The sequence below is a fragment of the Nematolebias whitei genome, chromosome 23 (genome assembly GCF_014905685.2).
Source record: "Nematolebias whitei isolate Nwh7 chromosome 23, NemWhi1, whole genome shotgun sequence".
In the NCBI taxonomy this organism is placed as follows: domain Eukaryota; kingdom Metazoa; phylum Chordata; class Actinopteri; order Cyprinodontiformes; family Rivulidae; genus Nematolebias; species Nematolebias whitei.
This window is the reverse complement of record NC_056520.1, coordinates 17,958,949-17,971,657: the sequence shown is the minus strand read 5'-3', so window position 1 is coordinate 17,971,657 and position 12,709 is coordinate 17,958,949. Positions and strand designations below refer to the sequence as shown.

The 12,709-nt window shown below is 38.7% G+C and overlaps 1 protein-coding gene across 1 annotated transcript in view; it reads left to right on the top strand.

Moving 5' to 3' along the window:
* The first annotated feature begins 1,391 nt into the window (after window positions 1-1,391).
* LOC119428663 (epithelial cell-transforming sequence 2 oncogene-like) overlaps window positions 1,392-12,709 on the top strand; it is a 30,341-nt gene continuing 19,023 nt past the window's right edge. The window contains exons 1-7 of the mRNA XM_037696333.1: window positions 1,392-1,600; window positions 6,079-6,191; window positions 6,267-6,429; window positions 6,502-6,748; window positions 6,919-7,150; window positions 9,161-9,242; window positions 9,341-9,506. Coding sequence (XP_037552261.1) covers window positions 1,457-1,600; window positions 6,079-6,191; window positions 6,267-6,429; window positions 6,502-6,748; window positions 6,919-7,150; window positions 9,161-9,242; window positions 9,341-9,506 — 1,147 coding nt within the window. The 5' untranslated portion in view covers window positions 1,392-1,456. The remainder of the gene's footprint in view (window positions 1,601-6,078; window positions 6,192-6,266; window positions 6,430-6,501; window positions 6,749-6,918; window positions 7,151-9,160; window positions 9,243-9,340; window positions 9,507-12,709) is intronic.

Sequence of the window (12,709 nt, the reverse complement as noted above, 5' to 3'; positions counted from 1 at the left end):
AAATCAACTATAATCCGTGATAAAATCAACTAAAATCAATGATAAAAATCTGTGATAAAATCAACTAAAATCAATGATAAAATCAACTATAATCTGTGATTAAATCAACTAAAATCAATGATAAAATCAACTATAATCCGTGATAAATTCAACTAAAATCAATGATAAAATCAACTAAAATCAATGATAAAATCAACTATAATCTGTGATAAAATCAACTAAAGTCAGTGATAAAATAAACTAAAATCAATGCTAAAATCTGTGATGAAATCAACTAAAATCAATGATAAAATCAACTATAATCTGTGATAAAATCAACTAAAGTCAGTGATAAAATCAACTAAAGTCAATGATAAAATCAACTAAAATCAGTGATAAAATCAATAATAAAATCAACTAAAATCAATGATAAAATCAACTAAAATCAATAATAAAATCAACTAAAATCAATAATAAAATCAACTAAAATCAATGATAAAATCAACTATAATCTGTGATAAAATCAACTAAAGTCAGTGATAAAATAAACTAAAATCAATGCTAAAATCTGTGATGAAATCAACTATAATCTGTGATAAAATCAACTAAAGTCAGTGATAAAATCAACTAAAGTCAATGATAAAATCAACTAAAATCAGTGATAAAATCAACTAAAATCAATAATAAAATCAACTAAAATCAGTGATAAAATCATGTGGAGGCAGAATAGGTTTGCGTAAAAAGAAAAGTCTTTGTAAAACTTTGTACAACAGTTGGCTTTGTATTAAAAACATGTTATAGAATTTATAAAACGGTATCAAAGCAAAACATGTTCAAGTTTTAAGTAGTAAATACAGAATTATACATTCATTTGTTGGATAAGCGAATGTAATAAGCGCTGCATACAGATAGTGTTACGGAAGCGTTTAACATATTGACACTAATGATATGTATCAATGGGCACTTTTAACTGGGTATACTGAAATTCTTAAGCCTTTCTAGTGCGTATCGCGTAGACCACTACACCACGGGTTCTGAGGGTCCTCTCCCAGAAAATTTTGAATAAAGTAGATGCATGTTCCTGCCACCGTACCGCCCGTACACATGATCTTTTCACAAATTTTAAGGCATACACAATAAAAAAAAATGCACCAATAAGTCTACATACACTTGATGTAAACAATGGCTCCTAACTGACCCCAAGTAATCAGAAAGTCTCTGGAAAAGTGGTTTTAAAATGAAAAATGTATCGGACCCCTCTGTATAACCCTTCCTATGGACTCCACTTTAAAAGATCTGAACTGTCCCTTTAAGGAGCGCTGTTAATGAGTCATGTTCAGGTCTGATGGGTGCTGCTGTGTGGAGGAATGTCCTCTTTGTTGATGCGTTTCTAAGGCTACAGGCTGCAGAGAGCCGCGCAGTTTTACCTTGTTAGTGTAGAGAATTATTTAAAAAATAATCGTACAACTCTGAAAACATGAACCTGAAATCTACCCCCCACTCGGTGAAGCTGTGGCAGCTCCACGGGACGGACTACGAGCCGCAGAGACCCCCCAAACTGAAGGCAGAGACCCGCTTCAGCAGCTGGACCCCGCTGAACGACAAGCAGCGCAACCTGCAGGTCAGATTCTCACTCAGACCTTGAACGCACCACGACGGTGCAGTAGCCTCTGGCTAATTAAGCTGATATGAAACAGGTGCGCGCGCGCAGCTTCAGGTCATGCTCAGGTAAATACATATATTTTAATAAATCCAGCGCTGCTCATTTTAAACTAATTTATTGTTAAAGTTAAAATTAGGGTGTCCTGAGTTTGTTTTTTTTTCTCCAGATCGAGCAAGTACTTTAGGTACTTGCCGATAGTGAATATCACTACCGAGTAGTAGTAATGAGTTAAAACTATAGCAACACAATGACTTTAGAAACATGTCTGTTATTAAGAACATAGTCTGCTAACATCACCTGTGTTTATCTTAAAATGTCTCTAAGTGTGGACATTTATTATGTTTTGCTCTCGGTTATTGTACGTGCAAAGTGGAGGTGGAATGACGTCACCAAGCATCAAATTACTGAAGTGCTGTACATAACTGTCTTATTTGGAACACCCAAGATGTTAAGCATAAATCATATATTTTTTTTAGAACTGGGTGGATTATGATATTTGTAAAACATTTTACAATGATGGACAAATGTGTAGGTATGGTGAATTTCTTTCTGAATGTAACATCCCTGTAACCCCTGAACACTTTGCTGTTGTTTTTGACGTCATCCCAGCAGGTTTATATTCCTCATATCTACAGCTGATAGAGCCCAAGTCCAATATCTTCTGTTTCCAGAGATATTGATTGGAAACTCAGACCCTTAGTATTAAAACTGGGAATAAAAATATTAGAGAAATAATCCAAAAGAATAATATTAGTAAACCTGCTTCAGTCTTTTTTTTTTTTTTTTTTGGAACGATCTGTATTCTGATATTGATTGGGAACAGACGTCATCGTTGCCAAGAATTTTCTTTTTGTTTCAAATACAGTGAGGAAAATAAAGTATTTGAACACGCTGCGACTTTGCAAGTTTTCCCACTTAGAATTCATGGAGGGGTCTGAAATTTTCATCTTAGGTGCACGTCCACTGTGAGAGACATAATCTAAAAAAAAATAAATAAATAAATCGGAAATCACAATGTATGATTTTTAAAATAATTTATTTGTGCGTTACTGCTGCAAATAAGTATTTGAACACCTGTGAAAATCAAGGTTATTATTTGGTGCAGTAGCCGTTGTTTGCAGTTACAGAGGTCAAAGGTTTCCTGTAGTTTTTCCCCAGGTTCACTGCAGCAGAGATTTTGGACCATTCCTCCACAGATCTTCTCTAGATCAGCCAGGTTTCTGGGCTGTCAATGAGAAACACAGAGTTTGAGCTCCCTCCAAAGATTTTCTATAGGGTTTAGGTCTGGAGACTGGCTAGGCCACTCCAGAACCTTGATATGCTTCTTACGGAGCCACTCCTTGGTTCTCCTGGCTGTGTGCTTCGGGTCATTGTCATGTTGGAAGACCCAGCCTCGACCCATCTTCAATGCTCTGAGGGAAGGAGGGTGTTCTTCAAAATCTCACAGTACATGGCCCCGGTCATCCATCCATCCATTATCTTTACCCGTTTATTCCATTTTGGGTCACGGGGGTCGCTGGTGCCCATGTCCAGCAATCACTGTGCGAGGGGCGGGGTACACCCTGGACGGGTCGCAAATCCATCACAGGGCCACATAGAGACAAACGAGACAAACAACCATTCACTCTCTCACTCACACCTAGAGACAATTTAGAGTTACCAATCAGCCTAACATGCATGTTTTTGGACTGTGGGAGGAAACCGGAGTACCCGGAGAAAACCCACGCATGCACGGAGAGAACATGCAAACTCCACCCAGAAAGGCCCCTGGACCGGGGTTTGAACCAAGGACCTTCTCGCTGAGAGGCAGCAGCTCTACCAGTTGCGCCACCGTGCTGCCCTGGCCCCGGTCATCCTCTCCTTAATACAGCGCAGTCATCCTGTCCCATGTGCAGAAAAACACCCCCAAAGCATGATGCTTCACAGTAGGGATGGTGTTTTGGGGATGGTACTCATCATCCTTCGTCCTCCAAACACGGCGAGTGGAATTAAAACCAAAAAGTTTGATTTTGGTCTCATCTGACCACAGAACTTTCTCCCATGACTCCTCTGGATCATCCAAATGGTCATGGTCAAACTTAAGATGGGCCTGGACGTGTGCTGATTTAAGCAGGGGAACCTTCCGTGCCATGCATGATTTTAAACTATGACGTCTTAGTGTATTACCCACAGTAACCATGGAAACAGTGGTGCCAGCTCTCTTCAGGTCATGGACCAGCTCCTCTCGTGTAGTTCTGGGCTGATTCTTCATCTTTCTTAGGATCATTGATACGCCACGAGGTGAGATCTTGCATGGAGGCCCAGTCCGAGGGAGATTGACAGTCATGTTTAGCTTCTTCCATTTTCTAATAATTGCTCCAACAGTTGATCTTTTTTCACCAAGCTGCTAGACAATTGCCCTGTAACCCTTTCCAGCCTTGTGGAGGTCTACAATGTTGTCTCTGGTGTCTTTGGACAGCTCTTTGGTCTTAGCCATGATAGTAGTTGGAGTCTTACTGACTGTGTGGGGTGGACAGGTGTCTTCATGCAGCTAACAACCTCAAACAGGTGCTTCTAATTTACAATAAGAAGTGGAGGTGGACTTTTTAGAGGCGGACTAACGGGTCTTTGAGGACCAGAATTGTTGCTGATTGACAGGTGTTCAATACTTATTTGCAGCAGTGTAACACAAATAAATTATTTAAAAAATCATACATTGTGATTTCCGGATTTTTTATTTATTTTTAGCTTATGTCTCGCACAGTGGACATGCACCTAAGATGAAAATTTCAGACCCCTCCATGAGTTCTAAGTGGGAGAACTTGCAAAGTCGCAGCGTGTTCAGATACTTATTTTCCTCACTGTATGTTCTATTATAAACATTTTCCGCCGCTGTGTTTTTCAAAATACATTATTTGATTACTTTAAATAAACAGGCACTTATTTTTTTTAATAAACTACATGGGATATGTTTTATACCACCAGTTTTCCCCTAATAAGCTACTTGTGGTCTTGACTCCACAAAAATCAATTCAAGACTTTAAGCAAAACGTGCAATAATTGATTCAACCTTTTATTTATACAGATTATTCTCATTGAGTCATGAGGACTGATTTTCAAGAGAGACCTGTTTTATTGACAACATATAAAGTACATACATCAAAAACTTTTAAAAGACTAGCCACAACCAGCTTCTTTTAAAAACAGTAGAACATTGGAACAGCTCTTTAAACTCATTAGGGTTCCTCGGGGGTGTTCCCATATAATCTACATTACAATCCTCCAGCAAGAGGTGGCGGTGGAAAGAGATGTGTGGTGCTCCATACCAAGCTGCCACCCAACTCCGGAACAAGTGGCAGATAATAGACGAATAGATGGATGAATGAATAATTTGTTCATTAGAAAAGTAGCTGACTTCAGATTTATTTATTTATTTATTTTTTCAAAAAATACTGACCAATTAGCTGAAAAAACTTTTACGAATTAGCAAATGAAGAATTAGATCTGTAGTTATAAGCAATATTGTCTTGTTTCAGCTTGGTCAAATATTCACCTAAATGAAATGTATTTTTTCCTAAATACGTGCTTGTTTATTGTCACTAATGATCTGAAAATTAAAATCGAGAGACACCAACATTGTGTTTCAGATCGTGTGCATTCTGTTGTTTATTTCAAATTCAAAAAGACTATTAATCCCCAAAGGGAAATTAAATGCTTTTATCTTCGTTTCATTAAGAGATGTTATAGATGCTGAAGATGCTGTAGGCAGGAAAGATCTCTTGTAAAGGTCAGTCCCACAGCGGATCAGAAGAAACTGGCCACTGATGCCCTCCATTCCGTTCACCCTGACTAGAATGGCCTTGCGGTTCCTCTGGGCAGCAGGATTGCCCGAATGCTGGGCAGAACTCCTCCCAGAGCCATCTCAAGAACCTGAGTGGAAGCCACTCCTCCCAGCAGCCTCCCGAGGTCCATGTCGCTGCGAACAGCTGGCTGCAAGTGCCGGGGGACGATCCTGTCCTTCTGCTGTCACGAGCCGTGTTTCCTGCTAGCTCTAGGATGTCAGCGGTCAGGCACTCAAGCACAGCCGGCATGGAGACGGGAGTGCATCTATGGCACCTCCTTTTCAACTCATTTGAGATTTGGGGCTGTAGTTGAGATGTTATTTGAGCTTTTGTGATGTTGTTCAACTGCTCCCGTTTCTAAAAAAAAAAAAAACACCTTGTTGTTATTGTTACGCACGATAACAAATGTCCAAAACTAAAAAAAAGTTTTGGTAAAAATCCTTCCATCTGCACAGCATTTGATACCAGAGGAAACAATCATCACAAAAAATGCGATTTACATCCAGAAAAAGAGGAATTAAAGTTTGCAAAAGCAAAATCTCTCAATGAATGTAACAGAGCTACTCCAACATGCAGCCACCCCGAGCGGTGCAATTCAATGTTATTTCTGCCCAGTTATTTGAGGAGCGGGTGAATCTTGTGCTGCACTGGTTCGACCTGTGGACCGACACTCAGAGGAAACACCTACTGCACTCTCTGCTCTCTCGTGGCTCCAAGTCGCAGCTCAAGTAAGGCAATTTGGACCTTGTTTTCATTGTATTTCGTTGGAAAACCACACTGAAAATCTTCGACCATCTGAGCAGGTACTGCAGAGATCTACTCATTGAGACGGTTCCTGTAACTCACGCAGACTTCACGGCGATACTTCCCCGGTTTTTATCCCTGTACGTCATGTCCTTCCTATCCCCTCGAGAACTTTGCAGCGCTGCTCAGGTCAGCTGGCACTGGAGGATCCTGTCAGAGCAGGTGAGCGGTCCCAAATCTGCATTTGAATTGAGTTTTTTTTTTGTGAATAACAAAACCTGTGGATCTCTCCAGGACTGTCTTTGGGCCGACCGCTGCATCAGAAGAGGCTGGTTCCTTCCCTACACTCCTGGAGAAAAAGAGTATGGAGCTTGGAAGAACCATTATGTGTCCTGCGTCTCCTGGCTCACGCCACGGGAGGCGTCCAAGCCGTACGGAACCTTAAACCAGCAGAGCCCAGGGCTGATGGAGGAGGAAGAAGAGAGGAGTGAGGAAAGGAGGATCAGGCAGAAAATCAGAGATGTGCTTCAGGTGGAGAAGAGTGAGTCCTAATGAAAATGATCTGAAGAATGATCATTTTTGGTTTTGACCTGATTTTTAAACTTTGCAGTTCTGTCTTAGTCTGCATGTTACTGTTAGGTCAGTAATTCTCTGTGCAGTGGTCTAGACATGGTTTTTCTCAATGCATTCCTTATCACATCATATCTACAGGATTATCCATGAGTAGCAGGAGACCATGGGGCTACGCAAAACCTGACGGATCCAGAGGTGGAAGTATGCATGCAGGAAGGTCCAGCTCCGGGTTAACGTCCAGTTCTTGGCCTTCTCTGTGCTGGCAGTCAAAGGCAGCTCAATCTTCCAGCATTTGTTTCAGTGTGGACAAGAAACAAACTGTGGAAGGAGCTCAGAGCTTGGAGAGAGTGAAGACATCCAGGGTTAACAGGTGATTGTCTTCCTGTTGCATAGTGTCAATGTTTATGAAGCATTCACACTGCTGTGATCCTTTTTTTATTTTTTGTTCGTTTTTCAGCATCTTTCTCGTTCCATACTTTTTGTGCTATTTCAGCAAATCGTATATCAAAATGTTCAGCTCGTTCAGGAAAAAAGTGCTATGATTTTTGGTATTGGTGCAGCTTTAGATTTTTGAAATATTTAGCCTTTTCTGCCATTTTTTCCTCATAGAAAGTGAATTGAGTTCATTTTATCTCCAAATCTTTAGATCTGTTTACAACCTTTTACTGCTCCTTTCACATTTTGTTCTGTTTCAGCTTCCTTATGCAAATTTAATCTTTTATTCAGCTAGTTTTAGCTAATTTCAGCAGTTTTTTTTCAGCTGTTTTGTGATCCTTTTACATTATTTCTGCTAAGCACAAGAATTTTGTGCTTCTAACTTTGTGCTTCTAACTTCTTTCTGCTCATTTCAGCTTTTAATTTCAGCTCTTTTCAGCTTATTTATGCGTTTCAGCTTTTTCTACTATTTCAGCTGCTGTTCTATTTAGCTGGTTTATGTTAATTTTAGCCTTTTAAGCTAATTCCACATTTTTTTTTGCACTCATTTAAACTTTTTTCACCGTAATTCAGCAAAAATGTACTCTCTTGACTTCCTTCTGGCATTTTAAGCTTCTTTCTGCTTTTTTGGCTACTTATCAGCTGGGTTTTTTAATTTTTTTTAATTTTTTTTACTAAATTCACCTTTTTTCAGATCATTTCCACTTTTTGTGCTTATTTCTGCATCTTTCAGCCTAATTGGGCAAACATGTTCTTTCTGCTTTCTTCTGCTAATTTAAGCTTGTTCTACCTTTTTAGCATTTTTCAGCTGTTTTCAGATAAATTCAAGTTTTAGTGGTAATTTCTGCTACTTTCAGTCTACCGGTAATTAACTTCTTTCTGCTAATTTCAGCTTGTTATGCTCCTTCCAGCTGATCTCTGCTAGTTTCAAAATTTTCAGCTACTATTTAGCTGTTTTATGCTAATTTTTCCCAGTTATTTCCACATTTTTTTGCACTCCTTTCTACTTTTTTCAGCCTAATTCAACAAAAATGTGCTCTTTCCACATCCAGCTGGTAATTTAAGCTTTTTTCAGCCTTTTTAGCTACTTTTCAGCATTTTTTATGTTGCCAATTTCAGCTCTTTTCAGAAAATGTTCACTTTTTGTGCTCATTTTTGCATCTTTAAACAGAACTCAGCAAATATTATTTTTGCTTTCTGCTAATTTATTCTTCTTCTTTCATTTCAGCATGTTTTTCAGTCAAGTTCAGCTGTTTTTCAGCAAGTTCTTCTGCAATAAGCATTCACAATGTATTTTCACATGAAATGCAATTTCTCTAGTAAATCCTTGTATCCAACATGACAAGTGTAGTAAATACTAAATATTACTGCATTTTTATGGTTGAATACACTTTGATCTTGGTTTTTAAGCAGACAACACAAAAAGAGGTTAGCATTTTGTTGGACTGACGCTCCCAAACAATTAAACTCACCATGGCTGCACAAATACCATACACGTGTACGTATGTTCATGGAAAATCATTGATGTTTTAAACAATGATTTTGTCTGATCAGTTAGTGCTTGAATTTGACAATTACACATAGCTTCTATCGCACCTGGTGTTGGCTCATTTTTTGTCACACTGACAGAGTTTTAGCCATTTCTGTTTTTTCTGAAGCCAGTTTACCGTTGCAGCCATCGTAAATAGGTTTGACTCGAAGAATTTATGGGTTATAGATGTGCATCCAATCATTATTTTAAATGCTTCATTAAAATTGTCCATAGGTTCTTGAGATTTTGCAGAAGTTTCTGATGAGTCTGAAGAGATTGACATTTACTTGTGCTTTTTTGCTAACCCTCTTAATCTGTCTGTCAAGGTATACTATTACATGCAGTGATTCGTATGTTTCCCTTCAGTGAAAGTCTCTCTAAAGCCAAAGGAGTTTTGTCATCCTTCACCTCCAGAACTGCAGCTGCTCACACAACCTCTAACTGTAGTCCTGCTGCTCTCTTGCTGCTCGTCTCCAACAGAATCCCAGCATACGAGGTTCAAACTATATTTTTCTTTCGTGTAGTAGGGAATGAACAGACGACCCTAAATCAGTATTAAAATATTTTCCCCTTCTTTTTTCCCCTTTGATCCAGCTGGTTCTGAGCGGTGTAAAAGCCGGAGTGATTGTGGTCCTGTACGACTACAGAGAGACTCTCCCAACTCTGTTGATGGAGGTGGAGAGAACCGTTTCAGGGCTGCCGGTTCAAAGAGTCGGCCTGCTAGCTCCTGGAGGAACAGAGGAAATTCATCTGCTTCATGGTGAGACTTTAGCTTCTGCTGCTAGCTTTAAAGCTGTTTTAATTATTTATTTCACTGTGTGAAATGCCTAAAAACCTTTAAGTATCTTTCATCTATTTGTTAAGCTTATTAATGAAAAGAAAAATTGTTTTTTAGATGTTTTATTTTATTTATTTATGATGTCTTGGGACGCTCCTGATTTTCGAAGGCAAATCAAAAATTATATTATGTTTTGCTTTACATAACTTCTGATGCACTGCGTTTGATACAATAAATTACAATTAAATGTTATGTTACAATTTTATAATTATGGTTTGATTTATTGTTCTAAAATGATACTGTACTATATAATACAATAGACCAATATTTTCTATTTTATACAATATGATACATTGCTACAAGACATTAAGAAAGAATGCAATATGTAACTGTAAAATGCAATACAATTTAAGTTGTTACAATTACATTTTCATAGAGTGTTAAACATTTTGATGCTTGTTACAATAAAAAATGTTTTACAATTTGATAGAACGCTTTACACTGAAATAACTTGATAATTTGCGATGTAAGACATGTTACAAAACATAAAATACACATAGCAGAATTATATCCTGTAACTCAGCGGTCCCCAAATTTTTTGCGCCACGGACCGGTTTAATGTCGGATAATATTTTCACAGACCGACCTTTAAGGTGTGGCAGACAAATACAACAAAATAAAACGATACGACTGGCATTAAAACTGGTACAGTAGTCCCTCGTTTATCGTGGGGGATCCGTACCCTGAAGACCAACGATAAGTGAAAAACTGCAAAGTAAGAATAGTAGTGCAAGTAGTAAGTAGTAGTTTGTTTTTATTTATATAGAAATATATTAAGGCGTTTTAAACCCCACACTCTTACAATATTCTAAACAATGTTTCTAAACTCTAAACGCTCCAAAAGAGCACAGAATGTCATGATTTCAGCTCCCTGCCTCCTCTGCTCGTACCTGCAAAAGCTCTTGGCCACGCCCACTTCTCTGCACTGCACAGTGAGCAGCTGATCAGCTGCAGCAGGAGTATGGACTGTACAAAGGTGCAGAAGGTGCTAAATAATTTAAAATAATTTATTTTGAATATAAACTCCGTGCCGATCGTGCAGCTCATCCGTCAATCAGCCAAGTTTGTCTCATGTCCAATCTTATTTTGAAAAACTGTGATAGAGCGAGTCCACTATAAATGAACCGCGAAGTACAGAGGGACTACTGTACTGTATTTTCTAAATATAATAATAAACGTGAATCCACTGTGCATGCAACTTTATTAGCAGCGTCCTCGTAACATTGCGCTAACATCGTAACCCCACACTCTCTGGTCATAAAAGTAAAGATTAAACATGCCTTCAACCTAAGAATCACCTCAAAAACAAAAATAAAGTGCATGAAAAATACAACTCACCATAATGCTGTGGGAGCCCTGAGCTTGTTTCTCTGCAACGAGACAGTCCCATCGAGGGGTAATGGGAGACAATGACACCCAAAGTGTGTTGCTTATGTCCAGTCTGATTCATAATTTTGTTTTGGTTGCTGTCACGGCAGAAAACCCTGCTTCACACAGATTGGATGTCTTAAATGGCACCAGGGTTTTCAGTGCTGTTGTGGCGATCTCTCATAACTTTAATCCAGAACACCGGCAGAGTTGTTGTCTCAAACATACTTTTAAGGCCACGGTCATTTGCGATCTCCAGCATTTGATCTTCTTGCATAGACACGATGGATTCCCCTGGTTTGTTAGCGAATGTGTCGCAGATCTTAAAGAAGATCCTTTAAGAAGGTAGCCATGTGACCGTGGCTAGCATCTTGACCTGTGTCGAGTGAGTCATAGGCGGATGTGGCAGAGAGAATCTGGTAATTTTCCAAAATAAAATATTGTTCAAAGTCAGATACTAAATACAACTGAAATAATGTAAGTTATGTATTATTTCTGTGCGGCCCGGTACCAATTGACCATGGACCAGTATCAGACCGCGGCCCGGGGGTTGAGGACTACTGCTGTAACTTATGACAAGTTACAACACATTTAAAATACTTGATTATACAAATCACTTTTTTCTTATTAGGAAAACTTGTTTTACATTCTGCTGTCCCAACAGCTGCTCACGCAAAAGTGACAAATAAATCATTAATAACACATCTCTACAACACATTTAAATCATCCGTATAAACTTAAAGGGATCCATGAATATTTGAACATGTTGGCCTAAATATGTTGTATTTTCCTATTAACTTAAAAATTACTGTTTGTGATATGTAAAAACTAATAATTACTTCAAAAATGTTATATCTTTTGTTATATTTTTTTACCCATGGAGGGAGCCATTTTTTCTCCTGCGCAATGCATGCTGGGTTGATGACATGGTTAGGTCCATTCTGTACTGGAATCTACGGAGTAAACACGGGAAGGCTAGCATTACCTGAGTTGCTTTTATGATATTGCGTTTGTAAATTTAGATAATGCCACACTGCGTCGCTGTTGGCTGTAATTTCAAAACAGAAAAAGGCAGAAATAATGAGGTGAGTGTGCACCACTTCCCAAATGAAAAAGAAGAAGAGCGCAATGGGAAGAATTTGTCAAAAGAACAAAACTTCCGAAGGACCCACATTTGTGCTCTCAGCACTTCTTTCCAGAAGACGACGAAGGAGCTGACCGGTGGTTGTTACCCGCGAAAGCTAAAATCAAATGTGCCGATAATTTTTAACCACAAAGTGCCTAAACTTTGCCGCCAGCTAGCAAGTGAAAGATGCTGGGAAAAGAATCAGAGACAGGCTACGCTGGAAGCTCTAGCTATTCTCACAGCCGATGGTACCGAATGTAAAATCATGGATCCAACACCAGACCAAAGACCAGACCCTATACAGGTGCTGCCGGACCTGACAGTAGACACAGAGCATGGCATCTACTCACCGGATCACACAGTTCGATCAATGGTACGTGTTCATCCATGGTTTCATTTACGAAGCTGAAGTTTGCTTCCGATTTTGGAAATGGCTAAAGAGGGATTCCACATCAATTTTTCACTACCTTACGTGTCTTTAATCTGTTCGTTTGTAACTTTAATCTGTTCTAGTTTAAGTGTATTTAATCTGTTCTAGTTTAAGTGTCTTAGTTTAAGTGTCTTTAATCTTTTCTAGTCTGTAACTTTAATCTGTTCTAGTTTAAGTGTATTTAATCTGTTCTAGTTTAAG